At 52.0% G+C, this 26,005-nt stretch overlaps 1 protein-coding gene across 1 annotated transcript in view; it reads left to right on the top strand.

The window, feature by feature from the left end:
• Positions 1-23,954, top strand: part of iqgap3 (IQ motif containing GTPase activating protein 3) — a 123,471-nt gene extending 99,517 nt beyond the window's left edge. Inside the window, exons 30-38 of the mRNA XM_085978748.1 lie at positions 1,428-1,560; positions 2,306-2,408; positions 5,854-5,995; positions 8,219-8,306; positions 11,254-11,466; positions 13,074-13,240; positions 14,967-15,092; positions 16,671-16,779; positions 19,426-23,954. Of these exons, the coding sequence (XP_085834874.1) occupies positions 1,428-1,560; positions 2,306-2,408; positions 5,854-5,995; positions 8,219-8,306; positions 11,254-11,466; positions 13,074-13,240; positions 14,967-15,092; positions 16,671-16,779; positions 19,426-19,539 (1,195 nt within the window). The 3' untranslated portion in view covers positions 19,540-23,954. The remainder of the gene's footprint in view (positions 1-1,427; positions 1,561-2,305; positions 2,409-5,853; positions 5,996-8,218; positions 8,307-11,253; positions 11,467-13,073; positions 13,241-14,966; positions 15,093-16,670; positions 16,780-19,425) is intronic.
• The last annotated feature ends 2,051 nt before the right edge of the window (positions 23,955-26,005 follow it).

The following is a 26,005-nucleotide window of genomic DNA, read 5'->3' on the forward strand; positions in this document are numbered from 1 at the left end:
ATCAGTGCCCGCTTTTATGTCTGGTCCTTTGATGGTTGTTGTGGTACTTTAAAGAGCGAAATCTCATCTTTCTTTGGCGCCCAGTAAGTCAGATACAACTGCAATTATATAGGGTCTTGGTGAGACCTCACCTGGAGTACTGTGTACTATTTTGGTCGCCTTACCTAAGGAAGGATATACTTGTATTAGAGGGAGTGCAACGAAGGTTTGCTAGACAGGCAAAAACAGGAAGGCAGATTATTATTTTAATGGCAATAGATTGGGAGAAGGGGAAGTGCAAAGAGACCTGGGTGTTCTTGTGCACCAGTCGCTGAAGGTAAGCATGCAGGTGCAGCAGGCGGTTAAGAAGGCAAATGGTATGTTGGCCTTTGTAGCGAGAGGGTTCGAGTACAGGAACAAGGGTGTCTTGCTGCAGTTGTACAGGGCCTTGGTGAGACCGCACCTTGAGTATTGTGTGCAGTTTTGGTCGCCTTATCTGAGGAAGGATGTTCTTGCCATGGAGGGAGTGCAGCGAAGATTCACCAGACTGATACCTGGGATGGCAGGAATGACGTATGAGGAGAGATTGGGTCGATTGGGCTTATACTCGCTGGAGTTTAGAAGATTATGAGGGGATCTCATTGAAACTTATAAAATTCTAACAGGACTAGACAGACTAGATGCAGGAAGGATGATGGCTGGCGCGGACACGATGGGCCGAAGGGCCTCTATCCGTGCTGTATAACTCTGACTCTATGACTCTCTATGACTCTATGATGTTCCCGATGGTCGGGGAGTCCAGAATCAGGGGTCACAGTCTAAGGATAAGGGGTAAGCCATTTAGGACAGAGATGAGGAGGAATTTCTTCACCCAGAGAGTGGTGAACCTGTGGAATTCTCTACCGCAGAGGGCGGTGGAGGCCAATTCATTAAATATATTCAAGAAGGAGTTGTATGTATTTCTTAAGGCTAAAGGAATCAAGGGATATGGGGAGAAGGCAGGGACCAGGTACTGAATTTGGATGATCAGCCATGATCTCATAGAATGGCGGAGCAGGCTCGAGGGGCCAAATGGCCTACTCCTGCTCCTATCTTCTATGTTTCTATGTGATCTCATTGAAACGTATAAAATTCTTGCAGGGTGTTATAAATCTCATCATCACCACGAACTACTCATGAAATAACGCTGGGCGGCCAGCTGGTGGCGCTGTCCAAGGAGTATAAATACTCGGGCGTGGGCCCAGCTTGCCCGGGGACATTTTGTAAGACAAGGAACTAGTGCAGTACAACTAGACCTCCATGTTCTGAAACAAGTTGATTAAATTGATGCAATTAAAACTCACTACGCACTTGGTTTGAGTATAAAGCAAGGCAAGGGTCAGGGGAGAGAATCTGTTGCAATGAAGTATTCCACATTTTTCTAACATGGGCGTATTTTTAAATTCCAGGACATTTTTCCGTGCCGCCTGCGACGTTCCTGAACCCGAGGAGCGGTTTAACGTGGATGAGTATTCGGAAATGGTCAGTCTCAACAAACCAATCATCTATATAACCGTCGGCGAGCTGATAAACACTCACCGGGTAAGTGATCCAATGGAATAGCAGGTTTGAGGGGCTGAATGGCCTCCTCCTGTTCCGATCAATGTCTTGGGTTCAGGAGTCTGCCCACTATCGGATTATATAACAGTGTAACCCGGACTGTGACAACAAGACCTCCTTGTGATCCGTGTCGGGTCTTTGGCGTGTGCCCCTCGGACACGCTTAACCAATCTCTTCGCAGGTGGACTGAGGAACACTTGGTGAGATGAGGCCCGATGTAAATTGATAAGCTGCTTTATTGTATAGACAGCAAACGAACAGTTAAAGCAAACAGTTAACGTTAACTCGACACCGCATCTCCCCTCGAAATACGGGGGGGAAATATTAAACCACGGGTCCTGTCCCTTTGGCGGCTTCTTTGCTTGTTTTTGGCATTACCTTTGCCCCCTACCAATTTTTAACTGAAAAACATGGCATGCATTGCTTTTAGTTTCCAGCTGTGGACCAAGATGTGTCACTCAGCCCTTCTGTTCAAATCCTGACTGCCTCCGACTGTGGGCCGCCCTTCTCTCTCAATTCTGACCCAGGAAGCAGAAGGGCAATGTGAGACTCCCTCTACACTGCTCTGACAATGCTCTTCTCCAACCTCCCGAGTAGCAGCCTCTCCTGCGACTGTATGTCATTTTTCTGTGTCCCACTCCCCACGATTAGAGATTTTTCTCTGAAACGCCGCACTGAAGATGCTTTGCTGCGCCAATGAAGTGTAACCTTGTTTGTGCTTTGCCAGTTGCTGCTCCAGCATCAAGACTCCCTCTCGCCCGAACGCAGCGACCCTCTTCATGAACTGCTGGAGGACCTTGGGGACGTACCCACTGTCGAATCACTCATGGGCAAGTTACTTCCTTGTTTCTAGGTTTCTGTATTTCTGAATCTATGTACTCTGCGGATACAGAGAAGCAAGGAGTGATTGAAGCGAGTTTACCGTTTAGCTTCGTGGGTAGCACTCTCGCTTCTGAGTCAGGTCGTGGGTCCCCACTCCAGAGACTTGGGCCCATAATCCAGGCCGACACTCCCGGCGCCAGTACTGAGGGAGCGCCGCGCTGTTGGAGGGGCTTAACTGAGGGAGCGCCGCACTGTCGGAGGGGCAGTACTGAGGGAGCGCCGCACTGTCGGAGGGGCAGTACTGAGGGAGTGCCGCACTGTCGGAGGGGCAGTACTGAGGGAGTGCCGCACTGTCGGAGGGGCAGTACTGAGGGAGCGCCGCACTGTCGGAGGGGCAGTACTGAGGGAGCGTCGCACTGTCGGAGGGGCAGTACTGAGGGAGCGCCGCACTGTCGGAGGGGCGGCTCTGAGGAAGCGCCGCACTGTCGGAGGGGCGGTTCTGAGGAAGCGCCGCACTGTCGGAGGGGCGGTACTGAGGGAGCGCCGCACTGTCGGAGGGGCAGTACTGAGGGAGCGCCGCACTGTCGGAGGGGCAGTACTGAGGGAGCGCCGCACTGTCGGAGGGGCGGTACTGAGGGAGCGCCGCACTGTCGGAGGGGCAGTACCGAGGGAGCGCCGCACTGTCCGGGACAGTACTGAGGGAGTGCCGCACTGTCCGGGACAGTACTGAGGGAGCGCCGCACTGTCAGAAGTGCCGTCTTTCAGATGAGACGTTAAAACAAGGCCCCATCTGCCCTCGGGTGGAGGTAAAAGATCCCACGGCCACTATTGGAAGAAGAGCAGGGGGAGTTCTCCCCGGTGTCCTGGGGCCAATTATATCCCTCAACCATCATCACTAAAGAACAGATGATCTGGTCATTATCCCATTGCTGTTTGCGGGAGCTTGCTGTGCGCAAATTGGCTTCCGCGTTTCCCACAATACAACAGTGACCTTATTTCAAAAAGTACTTCATTGGCTGTAAAGCACTTTGGGACGTCCTGAGGTTGTGAAAGGCGCGGTAGAAATGCGATCTCTTTCTTTTATAAGTGCACACCTGATGTGACTGAGTCGCACGAACCAAGACGAGCCCAGCTTGCGGGTGTCCGGGCTCTGCTGATTTTAGTTTGAGTTGGTACGGTTGGCCTCCATCAATGTTTCCTGCTCCTGATCACTGTCCAGTCAGTGATCTGCTGGGAAGGGCACACGTGGCTCTTGGATGAGGACAGGATCGGACTCGATGGTGATGCCTCTTGTGGTCAAATGACCTGAAGGCACTTTTTTTTTTTAAAAATTAAAAAAATCTATATTGATTCGCAGGATGTGACCAACATTATTTCACATTCCTAGTTGGCCTTGAAACGGTGGGATGGATGGGATTCTTGAACCGCTGCAGCCCGTGTGGTGTTAATTGTAGCGGTTTGATTCAACTAGGGGACTTGCTAGGCCTCTTTCGAGGGCAGTTGAGTCAACCACGTTGGTGTGGGACTGGAGGCACATATAGGCCCAGACTCGGTAAGGACGGTGACGTAAGAAAACTACTAGGCACTTGGTCTAAGCGTTAAACAAAGCTTTAATCAACTGTTTTACAACATGGAGGTCTAGTTGTGTCCTTCACTAGTTCCTGTTAAAGAATGTCCTGCGCAAGCTGGGCCCGTGCCTGAGTATTTATACTCTCCCTGGACAGCGCCACCCGCAGGCCGCCCAGTATTAGTTCATAAGTCTTTCTTTCATGAATGACTGATTCATGTCAGACGGCAGGTTTCCTTCCAGTTGGGAACATCAGAATTAGGAGCAGGAGTCGGCCATACGGCCCCTCGAGCCTGCTCCGCCATTCAGCGCGATCATGGCTGATCTTTCAACTCAACTCCACTTTCCCGCCCGATCCCCATATCCCCTACTGTCCCAAAATCGATCGATCTCGGTCTTGAATATACTCAACGACTGAGCATCCTCAGCCCTCTGGGGCAGAGAATTCCAAAGATTCACCGCCCCCTGAGTGAAGAAATTTCTCCTCCTCGCAGTGCTAAATGGCCAATCCAATAGCTTCGTGGTCATTTTTCCATATTTTTTTAAACTGAATTTAAATTCTCACACTGCCATGGTGGAATTTGAACTCCCGCTCTCCAGGTTATTAATCCAAGCCTTTGGATTACTAGTCCAGTAACATAATCAACAACAACCCACATTTATAGAGCGCCTTTAACGTTGTAAAACGTCCCAAGGTGCTTCACAGGAGCGTAAATCAGACAAAATTTGACATCGATCCACTTAAGGAAATATTAGGGACAGGTGACCAAAAAGCTTGGTCAAAGAGGTCGGTTTTAAGGAGCGTCTTAAAGGAGGAGAACAAGGCGGGAGGTTGAGATTCCAGAGCTTAGGACCTCGGCATCTGAAGGTTATAACTTATCAGGAAAGATTGAACAGGCTGGGTTCTCTCTTCTCTACAAAAGACAAGTCTGAGAGGTGACCTGATCGCGGCCTTAAAATTATGAAGGGGGTTCGATAGGGTAGACCTGGAGATGTTTCCACTCGGGGAGACCAGAACTAGAGGCCATCAATATAAGAGAGTCACTAATAAATCCAATGGGGAATTCAGGAGAAACTTCTTTACCCAGAGAGTGGTGAGAATGTGGAACTCGCTACCGCAGGGAGTGGTTGAGGCGAATAGTATAGATGCATTTAAGGGGAAGCTGGATAAACACATGAGGGAGAAAGGAATACAGGAAACTCTCGATTTACCGGCACCTAAATAACCAGAAATCTCTGTTAACCGGCAAAATTCAGGAGTAGGTTCAGGTAAGTTTTACTTCATATTAGTGGCTGTTCCTGGATCTGTGGCTGTGTAACTGGGGTTCCTGTACCTGTTGCATAGCAACAGGGACGCCTGGATCTTGTGGCCAGGGTTCCTGCATCTGTTGCACAGCAACAGGGACGCCTGGATCTTGTGGTCGGGGTTCCTGCACCTGTTGCATAGCGACAGGGACGCCTGGATCTTGTGGCCGGGGTTCCTGCACCTGTTGCATAGCAACAGGGACGCCTGGATCTGTTGCAGTGTATGGGGCTCTCGTACCTTTTACAATACCTCTCTGTAATCCGGACTTTTTGATTAAACCGGCACCACGCCGGTCCCGTCGGTGCCAGATAAAGAGTTTCCTGTAGAAGGATATGCTGATAGGGTGAGATGAAGACGGGTGGGAGGAGGCTGGTGTGGAGCATAAACACCGGCACGGAGCAGTTGGGCCGAATGGCCTGTTTCTGTGCTGTAAATACTGTGTAATGGGAAGGTTAGGGTGTAATTGGGCTCAAATTCTCATCAACCCTGCCTGTGCTGGATCTGAAGTGCTGCTTCGCTAATCCTCGTGGCTCTATCACTACCTCACTGATTTCAGGCAAATTCCGTTCTCCATCCGTAGGTGAAGGTGCTGTGAACGCAAACGATTCCCACGCTGACCCAACCCAGCTCAACAAGATGGAGGTTTCACTGACGCTCACCAACAAATTTGACATTTCTAAGAACGGCGATGGGGCGAGTGACACCAGAGGTTTGCTGCTCGGGTAGGTATGCCAGACTAGGCAATGAAGGTCATTGGCAAAAGAACCAGAGGGGAGGTGAGGAGAATTGCCAGCGCTGTAAAACCTCTGGCTCGATTCTGTGACCCATCTCATAGGCCCTGCAAACCAACTTGCTGATATTCGCGGCCCAACGTTTTAGCAACCCCAGGTTCCAGTGAACATCGACCCTTTCACCCCCCGATGAGATTCTGTCTGAAATGCGGCTCGCAGTCGGCATTCTTTCCTTAAAGCGGATGATTGTGCCTACCCCAAAACGAGAATCGAGCACTGCAAAAAAAAAAAAAAAAAAAAATTACTGCTTTTCATAGAATCTTGCCGCACAGGAGGCCATTCGGACCATCGTGCCTGTGGCGGCTCTTTCTGAGATTTATGAGTGCAGGAAGGATACACGAAAGTGTGGTTAGCCAGTATATTCATGTTACCCACTAACAAAGTGTGTAAGTTACAATCGGTGTCTCAGAAGCCATGTAGAATTATACACCACAGATTGAGGCCATTCAGCCTTTGAATGAGCTCTCCAATTAGTCCTACTCCGCCCTGCTCTTTCCCCACAGCCCTGCAAATTTTTCCCCTTCAAGCATTTATCAGATTCCCTTTTGAAAGTTACCATTGAATCTGCCTCCACCGCCCTTTCAGGCAGCGCGTTCCAGATCACAACAACTCCCATCTCCTCTTGACATTCAATGGCATGACCATCGCTGAATCCCCCACTATCAACATCCTGGGGGTTACAATTGATCAGAAACTGAACTGGACCAGCCATATAAATACTGTGGCTACAAGAGCAGGCCAGAGGCTGGGAATTCTGCGGCGAGTGTCTCACCTCCTGACTCCCCAAAGCCTTTCCACCATCTACAAGGCACCAGTCAGGAGTGTGATGGAATACTCTCCACTTGCCTGGATGAGTGCAGCTCCAACAACACTCAAGAAGCTCGACACCATTCAGGATAAAGCAGCCCACTTGATTGGCACCCCATCCACCACCTTAAACATTCACTCCCTCCACCACCGGCGCACTGTGGCTGCAGTGTGTACCATCTACAAGATGCACTGCAGCAACTCACCAAGGCTTCTTCGGCAGCACCTCCCAAACCCACAACCTCTTCCACCTAGAAGGACAAGGGCAGCAGGCGCATGGGAACACCACCACCTCCAAGTTCCCCTCCAAGTCACACACCATCCTGACTTGGACTTGTATTGCCGTTCCTTCACTGTCGCTGGGCCAAAATCCTGGAACTCCCTTCCTAACAGCATTGTGGGTGTACCTACACCATATGGACTGCAGCGGTTCACGAAGGCGGCTCACCACCATCTTCTCAAGGGGCAATTAGGGATGGGCACTAAATGCAGGCCTAGCCAGCGACGCCCACATCCCATCAATGAACAAAAAAAAACTCGCTGCGTTTAAAAATAAATAAATAAATGTCGTCTTCTCCCCCTCTGGTTCTTTTGCCAGTTACGTTAAATCTGTGTCCTCTGGTTACCGACCCTCCTGCCACTGGAAACAGTTTCTCCCCATCTACTCGATCGAAACCCCTCATGATTTTGAACACCTCGATTAAATCTCCCCGATGCAAAAAGACTACTGAGCACTTGGCTTGAGTATAAAGCCAGGCTTTAATCAACGGTTTCACAACCATAAGATTCTAGTTACATGACTAGTTCCTGGTTACAGAAACATCCTGAGCAAGCTGGGCCCACGCCCGAGTATTTATACTCCTTGGACGGCGCCACCAGCTGGCTGCCCAGTGTTGCTTCATGAGTCATGATAAGATTCATGACACTCCCCTTAACCTTCTCTGCTCTAAGGAGAACAATCCCAGCTTCTCCAGTCTCTCCACATCACCTGAAGTCCCTCATTCCCAGAACCATTCTGGTAAATCTCCTCCCCACCCTCTCCAAGGCCTTGACATCCTTCCTAAAGTGCAGTGGCCAGAATTGGACACAAGACTCCAGCTGAGATCTAAGCAGTATTTTATAAAGGGTTTAGTATAACCTCCTTGCTCGAATAGAAAATGCTAGGCAATTTGAACTTCGTTCTGGAGGCTGCGATTTCCCCCCCCCCCCCCGACGCCCCTATTTGGAGGATGAGCCAAATGAGCTTTTCTTCTCCCTAGCTGCTGCTTAGTTGTACAGTACATATAAATAAACTGTTAAAACTAATGAGAAGGATTCCTGTTTATCAACTCGCTTCTGTTATTTTAGCACAAAGCAGCTAATCGTGGACGTGATCAGATCGCAAGCTGGAGACTCGTTGGCTGAAATATTGCAAACATCCGCCTCAACAGATCAGGTAAATGAAGTGGGCTGAGGGGGTGGGGGTAAAAGTGAAGGAAACTCGGAGAGCTTACCCTGAATGCCTCAGTGAGCACGTGTGCTGCCTGATGAGATGCTGAACTGGGCGATCACGGTTCAATCCCCGGTCTGCATTGAGCCAGCTGACTGATGTGCCTCAATAATTCCGAGACTCGATGTTAGCGAAACAAAACAAGGCTTTTATTAACTTAGAAGGTAACACGCAGTGGAGAGAGGTATCTTCCATCTGGAGGTCTGCAGTACTGGATATGAGGCCAGACTGAGCTTGCTTACATAGGGGCCAGGTATGGGCGGAGCCCTACACACAATACATTACAATATACAATACAGTGGTGAGGAGACGGAACTGAGGTAAGGGAACTGAAACCTGAAACCAACCACAGTCACAGGCAGTGATGAATGGAATATTTCATCACACTGACCTCCCCGGGAATGTAGCGCATTTGTCTCCATTCCCCCCACCCCCCAGGTTTAGGGAGGGGAAAGTCAGGCCGCCACCGCTGGAGCACTGCTCACAGTTCTGGACACCACATTACAGGAAAGATGTGATCGTACTAGAGAGGGTGCGGAGGAGATTTACCTGGGCCTTGCCAGGGCTGGGAAATTTTAGCTATGAGAGAAGATTGGAGAGGCTGGGGTTGTTTTCTTTGGAGCAGAGGAGGCTGAGGGGAGATTTAATTGAGGTGTATAAAATTATGAGGGGCCTGGATAGAGTGGATAGGAAGGACCGATTTCCCTTAGCAGAGAGGTCAATAACCAGGGGGCACAGATTTAAAGTAATTGGTAGAAGGATTAGAGGAGTTGAGGAGAACTTTTATTTCACCCAGAGAGGATCTGGAACTCACTGCCTGAAAGGGGGGTAGAGGCAGAAACCCTCATCACATTAAAAAGTACTTGGATATACACTTGAAGTGCCGTAACCTACAGGGCTACGGACCAAGAGCTGGAAAGTGGGATTAGGCTGGAGAGCTCTTTTTCGGCCGGCACGGACGCGATGGGCCAAATGGCCTCCTTTTGTGCCATAAATTTCTATGATTCTAAGAATTGGCCTGGTCGTTATCCAGTGTCGTCGGCGGGTAAGGCAGTCTCGACCTCGGCTGTCATTTTTTTTTTTTTCCAATCCCCCACCCACCCCCGCCATAGCGACGCCAACCTGTCGCGGATTCCGCCTGCAAAACGCCCACGCGAGTGAGGTGCCAGGAGGGCAACTGCGAGGGTGGAGCTGACTCCCTCAGCAGGCCGTTTTCCAGTGCCCTCCGGGGAAGAGCCTGGCTGAGGAGAGGTTGGAGAAGTTCGGACCCTTCTCCTGAGATCAGGGAAGGTTGAGAGGCGGACCTCCTAGAGGTTTTCAAGTTGATGAGGGGTTTCGATGGAGTGGAGAGAGAGAGAGGCTGGTCCCTCTGGCGAGTGGGTCAATAACCAGAGGGTGTAGATTCAAAATCATTGGCAAAAGATCGAGAGGGGAGATGAGGAGAATTTTTTTCCAGAGTTGTGGGGATCTGGAACGCTCGACCTGGAAAGGTGGTGGAAGCTGATTCCAGCAATAAATTTAAAAGGGAGTTGGACGGGTTCTGGAGGATGAGGAACTCACAGGTAGAGAATTCCACAGGTTCACCACTCTCTGGGTGAAGAAATTCCTCCTCATCTCTGTCCTAAATGGCTTACCCCTTATCCTTAGACTGTGACCCCTGGTTCTGGACTCCCCGGCCATCGGGAACATCCTTCCTGCATCTAGTCTGTCTAGTCCTGTCAGAATTTTATAAGTTTCAATGAGATCCCCTCTCATTCTTCTAAACTCCAGCGAGTATAAGCCCAATCGACCCAATCTCTCTTCATACGTCATTCCTGCCATCCCAGGTATCAGTCTGGTGAATCTTCGCTGCACTCCCTCCATGGCAAGAACATCCTTCCTCAGATAAGGCGACCAAAACTGCACACAATACTCAAGGTGTGGTCTCACCAAGGCCCTGTACAACTGCAGCAAGACATCCTTGTTCCTGTACTCAAACCCTCTCGCTACGAAGGCCAACATACCATTTGCCTTCTTAACCGCCTGCTGCACCTGCATGCTTACCTTCAGCGACTGGATAACTAATCCACACCTATCCAAGTGACTTAATTTTGTCCCTCATTACTGTTTCTGAAAGCTTCCCTACTATCGAGGTTAAACTGACTGACCTGTAGTTACGGACAAAAAGCGAGGGGTGTGGGATTGAGCACGACTGCTCTTTCAAAGAGCCGGCACAGACTCGACGGGCCGAATGGCTCCTCCTGTGCTGTAAGTTTCTATGACTCTGAGTGCGTTGTCCTGAAGTTGGCAAAACTGGCCAGAAGGGAATCCCCACAGTGCTGTTGGGGAGTTCCAGGATTGTGACCCAGCGACGATGACGGAATGGCGATATATTTCCAATGTCTTGAGTGGTGAGAGAGATTTGGAGGTGGTGGTGTTCCCACGTGCCTGCTGCCCTTGTCCTTCTAGGTGGAAGAGGTCGCGGGTTTGGGAGGTGCTGCCGAAGAAGCCTTGGCGAGTTGCTGCAGTGCATCTTGTAGATGGTACACACTGCAGCCACGGTACGCCGGTGGTGGAGGGAGTGAATGTTTAAGGTGGTGGATGGGGTGCCAATCAAGCGGGCTACTTTGTCCTGGATGGTGTCGAGCTTCTTGAGTGTTGTTGGAGCTGCACTCATCCAGGCAAGTGGAGAGTATTTCATCACACTCCTGACTTGTGCCTTGTAGATGGTGGCGGGAGTTTGGGGAGTCAGGAGGTGAGACACTCGCCGCAGAATACCCAGCCTCTGGCCTGCTCTTGTAGCCACAGTATGTGTGTTGCTGGTAGCTTCAGTGAGCAGGTTATTGTTGTGTGCATTGAACCTGCGTCTATCTCCAGGCCAATACCCGTTTCTCTAATTTTCGCCCGAGTCTAGGTGGCAGACCATCGCCGCATCGTTCAGAAGCAAGCGATGCGAGACGCCCGCACTCCAGAGAAGATGAAGCGAAACCAGTCCCTGGTCCTCGACAACAAGCTCCCGATCGAGGAGAAAAAGAGGAAAATCGTTCGGAGTCTGAGGAAGCTGGAAGCTATAGGCGTCGTGTCTGCAGCCAACGGGTACCAACAACTCATCAACGAGATAGCCAGGGTAAGAGAACAGGTAGAGTTGCTGAAGTCTTGGCTCGGGAGGACTGGATGATCGACCAGGTCATATAACCATCCTGTCAGAAGGTCATGGGTTCAAGTCGCACTCCAGAGACTTGAGCCCATAATCCAGGCCGACACTCCCAGTGCCAGTACTGAGGGAGCGCCGCACTGTTGGAGGGGCAGGACTGAGGGAGCGCCGCACTGTCAGAGGGGCGGTACTGAGGGAGCGCGGTACTGAGGGGGGGCAGTACTGAGTGGGGGCCGTGCTGAGGGAGCGCCGCACTGTCGGAGGGGCCGTGCTGAGGGAGCGCCGCACTGTCGGAGGGGCCGTACTGGGGGAGCGCCGCACTGTCGGAGGGGCAGTACTGAGGGAGCGCCGCACTGTTGGAGGGGCAGGACTGAGGGAGCGCCGCACTGTTGGAGGGGCGGTACTGAGGGAGCGCCGCACTGTCGGAGGGGCGGTACTGAGGGGGGGCAGTACTGAGGGGGGGCCGTGCTGAGGGAGCGCCGCACTGTCGGAGGGGCCGTACTGAGGGAGCGCCGCACTGTCGGAGGGGCCGTACTGAGGGAGCGCCGCACTGTCGGAGGGGCAGTACTGAGGGAGCGCCGCACTGTCGGAGGGGCCGTACTGAGGGAGCGCCGCACTGTCGGAGGGGCCGTACTGAGGGAGCGCCGCACTGTCGGAGGGGCAGTACTGAGGGAGCGCCGCACTGTCGGAGGGGCCGTACTGAGGGAGCGCCGCACTGTCGGAGGGGCCGTACTGAGGGAGCGCCGCACTGTCCAAGGGGCCGTACTGAGGGAGCGCCGCACTGTCGGAGGGGCCGTGCTGAGGGAGCGCCGCACTGTCGGAGGGGCCGTACTGAGGGAGCGCCGCACTGTCGGAGGTGTCGCCTTTTAGATGAGACGTTAAACCGAGGCCCCGCCTGCGCGCTCAGGTGGACGCAAATGATCCCATGGCCACTATTTGAAGAAGAGCAGGGGAGTTGTCGCGGCCAATATTTATTTTATCCCTCAACCAACATCATTAAACCAGATTATCTGGTCATTATCACAGTGCTGTTTGTGGGAGCTTGCTGTGTGCCAATTGACTGCTGCCTTTCCTACATTACAACAATGACTACACTTCAAAAAGTACTTCATTGGCTGTAAAGCACTTTGGGAAGTCCCGAGGTGGTGAAAGAGGCTGTAGAAATGCGAGTCTTTTTCTTTCTTTAAAAGACTGAGCTTTGAGGAGCTGTAATGAAGTATATTTTCTGACGAGCATTCGCAATCCAGAGTATATGGATAAACGCGATATTTTGCTTCTGGGTGACCGTAATGCTGCTAATGTTGTCTGCCGTGCCCCTGTGCTAAGGAGGGGAAACACCGGCCGTTTGCACTCCAATGCCTCTCTGGAAAGTAATCCTGGGCATCAAATAAGGACCATGGTGATGCCCCCACAGTCGAATATCATACGGACACTCCACCATCTGGGCTGGCATGTGAACAGTGCCCCCCCCCCCCCGTGCGACGCACCAGCCAGTGGAGCAGCAGACGTCGGCACCTGCGGGCGAGGGCTTTACCTCGGTTCGGCTCCCCTCTCACGCTCTGGTCTCTCCTTCTCCACAGGATATCCAGAATCACCGGCGTTACAGGCAGCAACGCAAGGCCGAGCTGACCAAGCTGAGGCAGACGCTGAACCGGATGAACTCCAAGACGGCCTTTTACGAGGAGCAGATCGACTACTACAACCAGTACATCAAGACCTGCCTCGACAACCTGGCAACCAAGGGAAAGTACGTGTCCAGCAGCTCGTGTGACGGCGCCATGCCGATTGGCCCGCGGTATTGCTTCATAGCCGGGCCCCAGCCCCTCTGGGCGCAACACAAAATGCTGGAAATACATAACCTTAAAATTAGAGCCCGGCCGTTCAGGGGTGATGTCAGGAAGCACTTCTTCACACAAAGGGCAGTGGGAATCTGGATCTCTACTCCCCCCCCCCCCCCCCCCCCCCCCCCCAAAAAAAAGCTGTTGAGGCTGGGGGCCAATTGAAAATTTCAAAACTGAGTTCGATAGATTTTTGTTGGGTAAGGGTATTGAGGGGTATAGAACCAAGGCGGGTAGATGCAGTTAAGATACAGATCAGCCAGATCTGGTAGAATGGCGGAACTGTCTCGAGGGGCTGAATGGCCTCCTCCTGTCCCTAACTTGCATTTATACAGCGCCTTTAATGCAGTAAAACATCCCACGGCGTTTCACTGGAGTGTTATCGGACAAAATTTGATACCAAGCCACAGAAGGAGATATTAAGACACACAGGTCGGTTTTAAGGAGCGTCTTTAAAGGAGGAGAGAGAGGCGGAGAGGTTTAGGGAGGGAATTCCAGAGCTTGGGGCCCAGGCGGCTGAAGGCACGGCCGCCAATGGTGGAGCGATGGAAATCGGGGGATGCTCAAGAGGCCGGAATTGGAGGAGCGCAGAGATCTCGGGGGGGGTTGTGGGGCTGGAGGAGATTACAGAGATGGGGAGGGGACGAGGGCCATGAAGGGATTTGAAGATGAGAATTTTAAAATTGAGACGTTGCCAGACCCGGAGCCAATGTAGGTCAGCATATGAAACCGCAAGATCTGTCAGTATTTTGGGTGTGTGCGTGTGTGTCGGTGTCAGGCTGACTCTGATGAACTCATACTTCTTAACCGATCATTTCTTTTACTATCGACTGACTGCATTCCCAGCATCTGTTGTTGTTTCTATTTTCCAGCACTCGCTGTTCTTGTTTCACCTCCCGGACACTGAAGTCCCTGTCTGCCTGTGATCACTGGGAGGTAAATGGGCAGTGTTCCCAGCACCCGCGATTGGCAACTGTCAGCGCATTTCAGACCGAAATTGTGGAGCGCCTGCTTACTTTAGCAGTGTGACGGCTGGTGCTCAGTCCCGAGGACGACCCCCACCCCCCCCACAGTGCTCCTGTGGGCCAAGTACACTAATAATGCCCCCGCCACCCCCCCTCCTCCTTCCCAATTATCTCCCCGCCTCCACTGAACGTGTTGATTTATGCCCGAGTAGAGTTCCACGGGTGCCAGCTATCCCAACCACTTGTCTACGCTTCACCTGCGAGCCATGAGTGGCAACCGGCTGTGTGGCGGGCATCGCGACCCCAGCCAGCTCCTGTCCTGGCACATACACTTGCCAGCAGGGCAGAGTGGGAATCCTGGCTGGCACTTCTTCTCCCCCCACTCAACACCCCGATTGCCATCCTGGCTAAGAGCGGCTATTACCCACTAAACCATGAAAGAGGAATTCAGTATGGAATGTCTTAAAGGGCGTGTTCGATCCAGCGGTGAAAGTATCACCGAGGGACGGCGTAAGTATTGCCGGCCTGTACCCCGTCCTTAAAATTGAATCGGCCCCCCCCCCCAAAAGGGCTGGAGAGGAGCGTTCTCTCCGGGGGGAGTCTAGGCTGGCTGCACCCGCTGCGGCTGTCGGTCTGAGTGTAACCTCTTGTACGTGGTGATGTTCCCCAGGGGCCCAGGGAAGAAGCCGGCAGAGGGGAAGGGGAAGAAGAGTAAAGCCCCGTCTCTGAACTACACCGCAGCGCGACTGCAAGAGAAGGGGGTGCTGCTGGAGATCGAGGATCTACCCATCGGCCAGTAAGTTGGGGGGGGGGGGAGGGAGGCTTCTTATTTTGTTTTTTTTGCCTGTATATTGCGAACGAGTATTATGCAAATTTTGGAAGCAGGGTAACGCGTAGTCGCAGAGAGGTGACGAGCTGCTTTCCCTCGGAGGTGGCCTGCGAGCGCAGTACCGATCCCGATAGGCAAATCGGCATGAAAGGCGCGATGTCCTTCCATGCCCCGTTGCTGCTCCTGTTGGACAGCCTCGCGCAGCACCACAGATCTGAATGCAGCCCACTCCCCGGTCCAATTCCATACACCAGCACGCAGAGACGATGGGAGCCGGTCGTGCAGGACCAGTGTTTGAATCTGTAGAATGGAGCTGGGTCTTTTTTTTTCCCTAATGGTGGGCACTCGGTTTAAATACAGATGGACGGCTGTACTCGACACTGGTTGGGTCCCAGTGCGACAATGTGATCTATAGCTGCAGATTGTTTCCCCCTCTAGAAGGAAAAATGAGGAAGAATATATCGTGGGTTTGTGTTTTGTGGTCACGGGTCTCGGCTGTGGCTCAGTCGATCGCACTCTCGAGTCAGAAGGTGGTTTATTCGAATCCCACTCCAGAGGCTTGAGCACAAAAATCTAAGCTGACCCTCCCAGTGCAGTTCTGAGGGAGTGCCACACTGTCGGAGGTGCCGTCTTTTGGACGAGACGTTAAACCGAGGCCCCGTCTGCCCTCTCAGGTTGACATAAAAGATCCCACGGCCACTATTGGAAGAAGAGCAGGGGGAGTTCTCCCTGGTGTCCTGGGGCCAATATTTATCCCTCAACCAACATCACTAAAAACAGATGATCTGGTCATTTATCACAGTGCTGTTTGTGGGAGCTTGCTGTGCGCAAATTGGCTGCTGCGTTTCCCACATTACAACAGTGACTACACTTCAAAAAACTTCATTGGCTGTGAAGCGTTTTGGGATAGTCTTCCCGTGACGGTGCCGAGCTGTTAAATGGATCCCATGTCCCTGGTATCGACCTCCGTTCTCGCTGAGCTGCCCTAGCTGTTGCTCTCTGCCCCTGTGTAGGGAAAGCCACTGGCACTGTCCCCTTCTCAGCCCACAGTCTGTGTCCTGCCATTTTCATAGACTTCTCGCCGCATGTTTTCCAGCAGTGCTGTGCCCGTGCAGGCACTTGGCATGCTTGGACTGAACTCCTCTCGACCTGTCTATTTAATGCAGGCGTGTCGCTGCTTATCGTAAATGGGTCAACACCAGTAAACACACGGTAGACTGTAGTACACGTGTTAGTCAGAAAATATATCCCCACGTTGTGTTATAAAGGGACCCTTTAAATATACAGTTTGTAATTGCACCTCAGCCTGTTTAATTATTCCAGTCAACTAACTCGAACTTGCGACCGAACTGGTCGACGAGTGGGAGGTAACTAGCACTGCAGTGATCACCCTGTAATTATTCCTTCGGGGATTCTTTACAACAACAACTACTTGTATTTACATAGCGCCTTTAACGTAGTAAAACGTCCCCAGGCGCTTCACTGGAGCGATCATCGGACTGGCCCTTCTGCATTTGATGGCTCTTGTCTCCTTTCTCGTTCCAGGTTTAAGAATGTGATTTTTGACATCGTGCAGAGTGAGGAGGTGGGGAGCTTTGAGGTGAAGGCCAGATTCATGGGTGTGGACATGGAGAAGTTCCAGCTCAAATACCAGGTGAGGATGACGCGCACACCGTTCATCGGGCGGGGCTTTCCGACGCACGAGCCTTGTCATCACGCGTTCGGGTTCATGCTGTGTTAGTTGTTTTAGTGTTGAAATTGACCCGTCCCGGGTTCCTGCTCCTCCTCACCATCCAGTGAAGACAGGATTAGCCCAGGCTGCGCTAGCCCTCCCCTTTAAGCTGAACAGCCTGCCAACACCCGCCTTCTCAGCTTGCACTTGGGAGATTGTCCACTTGAGGGTGGGGGGGGGGACGGTTACCGGAGGTTGGCTGCGCCTGTGGAATGGTGTCCCAGCAAGAGTGTGTGCACCCTCGGGAGAGGAGGGGAGAACACTGGGAAGTGGATCTGAGAGTGTTTTATTACAGGTGAGCGAGGGAACTCGCTGCAATGTAAAGTGCTGCACTCCACTTGATTCCCAACTCCCACCAGTGTAAATGCTGGTCTGTTGTACCCTTCTGTCTGCATGCCACACTTAAAGCACCCTGCATTATACAGTCCCTGTGGAATCCACTCATTGAGTGCACTAACTGGCTGTCGGGAAGCAGTGCTGTGCGATTCCAGGGCAGAGAGGAAAGGGTGATTTAAAAAAATAAAAAAAATTCTCTACCAATTATCCTCCTAATTTCTCACCCAAGTAGCCTTCATGTGCAAACCTCGTCTGTGAGTGTTGGTGGGGTATTTGACTGTGGTAGCATCGCTGCCGAGCCTACTCCTGTCACAATGCGCTCTCTCTCTCTCTTTCCCGCACGGGTCACTGGATAGCGGTCAGGGGCAGGAACCCTGGCTGATGCCCGTTCGAACCTGGGACCGTCTGGTCCTTATGCCTAATGGCTGGTGCATTTACCCAATGAGCCATTGGAGGCGCTCAAGCAGAGGCTGTCCGATCCCTGGTGTGCTTTGTCCCCTTAGCAGTGCTACCTTCCCCAGTTTTAATCGCTCCACCATTGGCAGCCGTGCCTTCAGCTGCCTGGGCCACAAGCAGCAGGACAAATCCAATCCGGCCAATTACCGTCCCATCAGTCTACTCTCAATCATCAGCAAAGTGATGGAAGGTGTCATCGACAGTGCTATCAAGCAGCACTTACTCACCTATAACCTGCTCACTGATGCCCAGTTTGGGTTCCACCAGGACCACTCGGCTCCCGGCCTCATTACAGCCTTGGTCCAAACATGGACAAAGGAGCTGAATTCCAGAGGTGAGGTGAGAGTGACTGCCCTTGACATCAAGGCAGCATTTGACCGAGTGTGGCATGAAGGAGCCCTAGTAAAACTGAAGTCAATGGGAATCGTGGGGGGGGGTTGGGGGGGATCTCTGGAGTCCTACCTCGCGCAAAGGAAGATGGTTGTGGTGATTGAAGGTCAATCATCACAGCCCCAGGACATCGCTGCAGGAGTTCCTCAGGGTAGTGTCCTAGGCCCAACCATATTCAGCTGCTTCATCAATGACCTTCCCTCCAGCATAAGGTCAGAAATGGGGATGTTCGCTGATGACTGCACAGTGTTCAGCACCATTCACAACTCCTCAGATAATGAAGCAGTCCATGCCTGCATGCAACAAGACCTGGACGACGTTCAGGCTTGGGCTGATAAGTGGCAGGTAACATTCGCACCACACAAGTGCCAGGCATTGACTATCTCCAACAAGCGAGAGTCTAACCACCGCCCCTTGACATTCAACAGCATTACCATCGCCAAATCACCCACCATCAACATCCTGGGGGTCACCATTGACCAGAAACTTAACTGGACCAGCCACATAAATACTGTGGCAACAAGACCAGGTCAGAGGCTAGGTATTCTGTGGCGAGTGTCTCACCTCCTGACTCCCCAAAGCCATTCCACCATCTACAAGGCACAAGTCAGGAGTGTGATGGAATACTCTCCACTTGCCTGGATGAGTGCAGCTCCAACAACACTCAAGAAGCTCGACACCATCCAGGACAAAGCAGCCCGCTTGATTGGCACCTCATCCACCACCTTAAACATTCACTCCCTCCACCACCGGCGTACCGTGGCTGCAGTGTGCACCATCTACAAGATGCACTGCAGCAACTTGCCAAGGCTTCTTCGGCAGCACCTCCCAAACCCGCGTCCTCTTCCACCTAGAAGGACAAGGGCAGCAGATGCATGGGAACACCACCGCCTCCAAGTCACACACCATCCTGACTTGGAAATATATCGGCCGTTCCTTCATCGTCGCTGGGTCAAAATCCTGGAACTCCCTCCCTAACAGCACTGTGGGAGCACCTTCACCACACGGACTGCAGCGGTTCAAGAAGGCGGCTCACCACCACCTTCTCAAGGGCGACTAGGGGACGGGCAATAAATGCCGGCCTTGTCAGCAACACCCACATCCCAGGAACTAATTTTTAAAAAAGCTCTGGAATTCCCTCCCTAAACCTCTCCGCTTCTCTCTCCTCCTTTTAAAACGCTCCTTAAAACCTCCCTCTTTGACCGAGCTCTGTCCTAATATCTCCTTATGTGGCTCGGTGCCGCATTTTGTTTTATAAGGCTCCTGTGAAAAGCCTTGGCGGGGGTGGGGGGGGGGGGGTTTACTACGTCAAAGCCGCGGTATAAATGTCAGTTGTTGCGTAGCTGTCGAGGGAAGCTTGATTTCTCTTTTGTCCTGCCCTCCCAGGACCTCCTCCAGCTGCAGTACGAGGGCGTGGCTGTGATGAAGATGTTCGACAAAGCCAAAGTCAACGTAAACCTGCTGATCTTCCTGCTCAACAAGAAGTTCTTCAAGAAATGAGCCGGAGGAAGGCTCCTCCCTCGCTGCGTCTCCGGCCACAGAGAGACGCTCCTCCTGCCTCCCGAGGTTTAAACCCGTGCTTCTGCTGGGCAGACGATCGGCAACCTCCGCTAGGAAGTAGTATAGTAGAGTACCTGCGGGGGGAAAAAAGTATGCCAATGCATTTATTTATATATACAGGAAACTTTTTTTTATCCGGCACCGACGGGACCGGCGTGGTGCCGGTTGATCAAAACGTCCGGTTTACAGAGAGGTATACTTACCAAGGTACGAGAGCCCTGTACACGGCCACAGATCCAGGCGTCCCTGTTGCATAGCAACAGGTGCAGGAACCCCGGTTACACGGCCACAGATCCAGGAACCCCGGTTACAGGGCCACAGATCCAGGAACCCCGGTTACATGGCCACAGGTCCAGGAACCCCGGTTACATGGCCACAGGTCCAGGAACCCCGGTTACAGGGCCACAGGTCCAGGAACCCCGGTTACAGGGCCACAGGTCCAGGAACCCCGGTTACAGGGCCACAGATCCAGGAACCCCGGTTACAGGGCCACAGGTCCAGGAACCCCGGTTACAGGGCCACAGGTCCAGGAACCCCGGTTACATGGCCACAGATCCAGGAACCCCGGTTACATGGCCACAGGTCCAGGAACCCCAGTTACACGGTCACTAATGAAGTAAAATTTACCTGAACCTACTCCTGAATTTTGCCGGTTGAGAGATTTCTGGTTGGGTGCTGGTGAAAAGAGAGTTTCCTGTACTAGCTTCAAATCAACCTGTGACTCGATTGTTAGGATATGGAGAGTGGGAATCTGGAACCAACTTCTCATTGACGTGTGACTTTACATAATCAGGCTCTTTACCAAAGGTTTAGTGTTGGGTTTGGTCATTCAGTACCCATTACCTGCAGCTACCGAACACAGCCCCAGAACAAAATATTGGGAATATTTCCCAGAGCTGCAGGTCTGGCGTTGGCAATGGCCCTGGCAGATATGTTACCGGCGGTAGCGGAATCCACTTCTTCCCCGGGGTCTGTACTCCGAGCTTCTCCCGGGGTCTTTCTAAACCAGGGAGGTGTCCAAACGATGGCTCAGGGGGCCCACGTGCAGCCTCACCAGCCATGGCAATCCAGCCCAGGCAAAACTCTTCCATTTGGACTTGTTTCTCACTCGCTGCTTTGCCCTGTGCGCCCGGAGGTTTGGGAAGAGCTGTTGGTGGACAAATCCCCACCAGAAACAGCCGGACCCATTGATATCGGCAGCCTCCCGACATGCAGGGATTGGAACTTCAGCTGTGGTCTCGGCACTCCCTGGTACGCAGCTCTGCGGCTGAGATTCGGACACCCCCCCCCTCCTGTAAACACTACAGCGTGCTTGCTTTGTGACACCTAATCGAGTCTTGATGCAGCCGGGCGTGAGTACCCAGGGCAGCTGTCCTCGGGGGTCGCACCCGCAGTTTTATTTTTTAACTGAGGATTTTATTTTTTAAAGATTGAATCATGTCTATTCTTTGCCGGCTCTCCGTTTAGCAAATCCGCCCCCCCCCCCACCTTGTGCCAAACAAGATTTTATTAAGTTAGAGGCCTAACTCCTCGTCCCCTCCACCCTGGCCTGTGCTGTTTGAGCTGCAGAACAAGGTTTATTACAAAAGGGCCATTGTGTCGGGCTCCTCTATTATCAGGGAGCCATTGAAGAAGGCTCCCTACGTTGGATATCCCTTTAACGGGCAGGGCAAGTGACTGCCGCGGCGGGACCCCTGCGATTTTTTTTTTAACGCCTGCTGCCTGATATAGGAAGTTCCACAGGGGGTGGAATTACAGGATTCTGAGCGGTAACAAAACACTTTCCCCGTGTCGGAGCTTGTTAATTAACCACAGTGAGGGGATAAAATATCCCAATATATCAATAAAGATTGATTGCAGGATCCTAGAACAGCTGCAGAGACAAACCTTGTGGTCTCGGCCAGTGATACTAAATTTGTGGCACGATTTTATGAAAAGATCAGGATTTTAATTGAAGCAATTACGGTTTTAAAAAAATGTTTTTAAAAAAAAAAAAAAAAGACCTGCACTTTGGGCCAGTGTGCAGATCGTACCCTCTGAGTTCTCAGCTTGGCTGAGTCGGGTAGCACTCTCCCCTCTGGGTCAGCAAATTGTGGGTTCGAGCTCCATTCTAGGACGCGAGCGTATCACCGAGCACTCCAGCACTGTGCCTGGGCGGGTGTGCTGAATTATCGGACTTTAAGTGGTCTGGCGTTGCGATCCCGTGGCCCGATTGGAAGAAGGTGTCCCTGGTGCCAAGCTTCCTCCCTCAACCAACTTCACTGCAAACAGATTTTCTGGCCGACAATGCTGGCTGACAATGACAATCCGGTAACAGTTGCTGTGCTCCCAAGTACAGTAATTGTTTGTGTGAAGAGCTTTTGAGCCAGTTTGATGATGTGATGGGATTTAGTCCCTCTGTTTAGAAGCCCTCTGCAGGACTTTGTGATGTTGATTGAGGGATAAATATTGGCCCCAGGACACCGGGGAGAACTCCCCCCTGCTCTTCTTCCGATAGTGACCGTGGGATCTTTTACATCCACCTGAGAGGGCAGACGGGGCCTGGGTTTGACATCTCGCTTGAATGACGGTATCTCCGACAGTGCGGCGCTCCCTCGGTACTGCACTGGGAGCGTCGGCCTGGATTTTGTGCTCCAGTCTCGAACCCGCCACCTTCTGACTCGGAGGCGAGAGTGCCACCCACCCACTGAGCCACGCCTGGCACCTTAGGGTGGGCGCTCTGTCCTTCGTAAGAAACGGAAGCACTTGAAGACGTTCCAGGACCTGGCGCGGGGGGCTTTACAGTTCCTCGCACGCTTACCGACTGATTGTCACTGAGCTGTCGAGGGTTGGCGTTGAGCAGAGAGACCCGTCTGTACATGGTGGGGAAAAGCGCAGGGAGTGAAGCAACCTGGGCTGGTCCAACAGCCTGAGATAGAGAAACGCAAGACTGAGCAAGTGGCCCGAGACCCCCTCCCCGCTGGGGCAGGAATAAAATATTCCAAAATCTAAATAAATATTGATTGCAGGATCCTAGAACGGGGTACAGACCCAAAGGTTCCTGCCGAATGTCCCTCCACCTCCCCTGGGCCTGAACCGTTCTGGTGTCTTTCCTCTATCAGACACTGCCTGACCTGCCATTGCATTTCCTCTTTTGTTGGTGTTGTCGGTGAAGGCGGAGTTCTTGGGGCTCAGCGGATTGTCCGAGACTACCCCTCCGCTCTCCTTGTCTCCGCCGGCAGCCTTTCCCACCCACCAGATGCAGCATTCGTCGATGGCGCCAAACTGCGAGGCAAGCCGATTGTCGGCGACGCCCTTGCGGCATCCCCTCAGTGACTCCGAGTCGGTCGTTGCAGGGCTGTTTTACTGGAAGTCGGACAGGACCAGCTCCCCATAGCTCGGTGGGTACAGGCAGGGAGCTGGCGGAGTGCGCAGTCCCACAGACCACAATGGTCCGATTTCAGAGTTAGCTGGGGATATAGTTAGGGTGCGAGAATTGGCCTGAATTGCGGGGCGGGAGGGGGCTAGCCAGGGGTTCGTGCTTTACATCATTCGCCAGTGCCCACTGCTGGGAACTGCCTTTGTGTAGGTGACTGGCGGCGATGCTCCCTCCAGTCAAATAGCCTGTTGCCAGTCACTGTTTAGACTTGCACACAACAAGTAGATTACAGCGAGGCGAGGAAAATCAATTTTTTTAAACGGTACAGAAATCAAAACGGTTGAGTGCGACTGAATTCTCTGTAGTCTAGATACTTGCTGGAATCACTGCGTACTGTAAACAACGGCACTTGTACATATTTCTCTTTCTGATCTCTCTCTACCTCGCTGTCTGTTTCTGAAGCGGTGTCCTCCACCGCCTATGTGCTGTGCTGTATTTTAATTTCCACATGTTTGCACTGGAGGCTGCAGAGTACACTTGCTTTGGAGCGTAGGAGCTAGATACGGAGTGGCTTTCGAAGTGCCGAAGCAATAATGGGGGCCTGATGCTTGGGGGCGGGAGGGGGGAGGGTGTCGGTGGGTTAGTGCACAGCCGGGAGGTGAGTTCCAATCCAACCCACACCGCCAGGGTGAAAGGCTCCCTGTTGCTTCAGTGGAGGTTCACACTGAACCTCTAACTGGAGGACATGAGTTTGTCGTACGCAATTGTCCATATCTTACCACCAGTTTCAACACATCCAGTCTCACTCCGAGAAGCCAAGAAGACAGCATCTCTGGGGGAAAAAGAAATATTCTGCCTCCACAGTAATTCTATTGAAACAAGGACTGAAGCACTCTGAACCTAATCTGTGTTGTACCTGCCCTGGGAGTGTTTGATGGGACAGTGTAGAGGGAGCTTTACTCTGTATCTAACCCGTGCTGTACCTGCCCTGGGAGTGTTTGATGGGACAGTGTAGAGGGAGCTTTACTCTGTATCTAACCCGTGCTGTACCTGCCCTGGGAGTGTTTGATGGGACAGTGTAGAGGGAGCTTTACTCTGTATCTAACCCGTGCTGTACCTGCCCTGGGAGTGTTTGATGGGACAGTGTAGAGGGAGCTTTACTCTGTATCTAACCCGGGCTCTGCAATTGGTCTTTTTTGCCCAGTGTTCTGTGGCTTGTAATATTTTGAGGATAAGCTGTGTAGGATTCGAAACAATCTAATGTAATTATATAGTAGCAGTGAGAAAGTAAGCGCCATTTAAGCCCACGCAGTGTGCGCACACCTTATTGCCTTGTTCTATACCCTGCAGCTGACTCTAGCTGTTGGTGTGTGCGCTAGAGAAGGACGTTTGCCTCTTCTGGTTCCCTGTGTCTGTGCTGAAACAGCCGATCTGAGGCGAGGAAGCAATCTGGGTTCTGCGCTAGCCGCAGTGCCCCATGTTTGGGGACGGTTGGGGGAACAGTCGGGGTCCCTGCTCCTGATTGCCAACCAGTGCAGCCCACGGTCCCCACCCCCCACCGCCCTCTCAGCTCCCCGGCCAGAGAGGACAAGTGTGGGTGTGTGATCTGTCTCGGCTATCATAAGTGGCACCCTGCTTCAACTCACAGCGGGATATTAGGGCGAGGAAGCGGCACCATGGAACTGTACAGCACGAGACGGGTGGGGGAGGTGAGAGAAAATAAATGAGCACTTTAGGAATTAAATGATGCTGAAGGAGAATATTTTGAAATCGGTGTATCTGGCACTGTGGGGATAAGGAAATGTATGTTTTATGTAAATCATCGATGCCTTCTGGTTAAAGGGAATCGAAAGATCTGTTGCCATGGTTACTGTGGCTAGCGCACAGAAAATCGCACAGCAGCCCTGATGCCCCAAAGGCCTCTCCCTGTCGATTGCTGTTTCCCCTGACAGAAGAGAGTGGAGTTTTTGTCTTGATTCCTTGCTGGGAAAGTGCTGTGCGTCCCTGCCAAGTGCCGATGGAATCCGAGCTACGATCCAAAACTGGGAGTCGGGGTTGAGGGCTGGCGGAAGGTGGGAAGCAGTGTGCCACAGGGACGGTGACGGAATCACCGCTCTTCGTAATTTACATAAACAATTTGGACTCTGGAATCGGAAGTGAAATTTGCGGACGACAACAAATTGGGAGGTTGTAGTTAATACAGAGGAGGACTGCGACAACATACAAGAAGCCATTAATAAACTTGCAGAATGGGCGTGTAATTGGCAAATGAAATTCAATATAGATCAGTCTGAGGTGGTGCATTTTGGTAGGAGGAATAAGGAGGCCACCTACTCCTCGGAAAGTCGAGTCTAAATGGGGTAGAGGAACAAAGGGATCTGGAGGTACCGAATCACAAACCGTTAAAAGCAGCGACGCAGGTTGACGAAGCCCATAAAAAAGCAAACCGAGCACCGGGGTTCATTTCTAGAGGGATAGAATTCAAAAGCAGAGAAGTGATGTTAAATTATATCGAACCTTGGTTAGACCGCACTTGGAGTTACTGTGCACAGTTCTGGTCTCCATATTACAAACAGGATATAGAGGCACTGGAGAAGGTGCAAAAAAGATTTTACGAGGATGATGCCAGAACTGAGAGGTTATAACCATCAGGAAAAACTGAGCAGGCTGGGGCTCTTTTCTCTAGGAAAGAGGCCGAGGGGTGACCTAATGGAAGTCTATTAAAATTATGAAGGGGTTCGATAGGGTAGACGTAGAGAAGATGTTTCCACTTGTGGGGGAGACCAGAACTAGAGGCCATCAATATGCGATAGTCACTAATAAATCCAATGGGGAATTCAGGAGAAACTTCTTTACCCAGAGAGTGGGGAGAATGTGGAACTCGCTACCACAGGGAGTGGTTGAGGTGAATAGCACAGATGCATTTCAGGGGAAGCTGGATAAACACACGAGGGAGAAAAGGAATAGAAGGATGGGGTGAGATGAAGAGGGGTGGGAGGAGGCTCGAGTGGAGCGTAAACACCAGCATGGACCAATTGGGCCTATTTC

This window comes from Somniosus microcephalus, unplaced genomic scaffold (assembly GCF_052327205.1).
Source record: "Somniosus microcephalus isolate GS21.2 unplaced genomic scaffold, FLI_Smic_1.0 unresolved_chr7, whole genome shotgun sequence".
Lineage (NCBI taxonomy): Eukaryota > Metazoa > Chordata > Chondrichthyes > Squaliformes > Somniosidae > Somniosus > Somniosus microcephalus.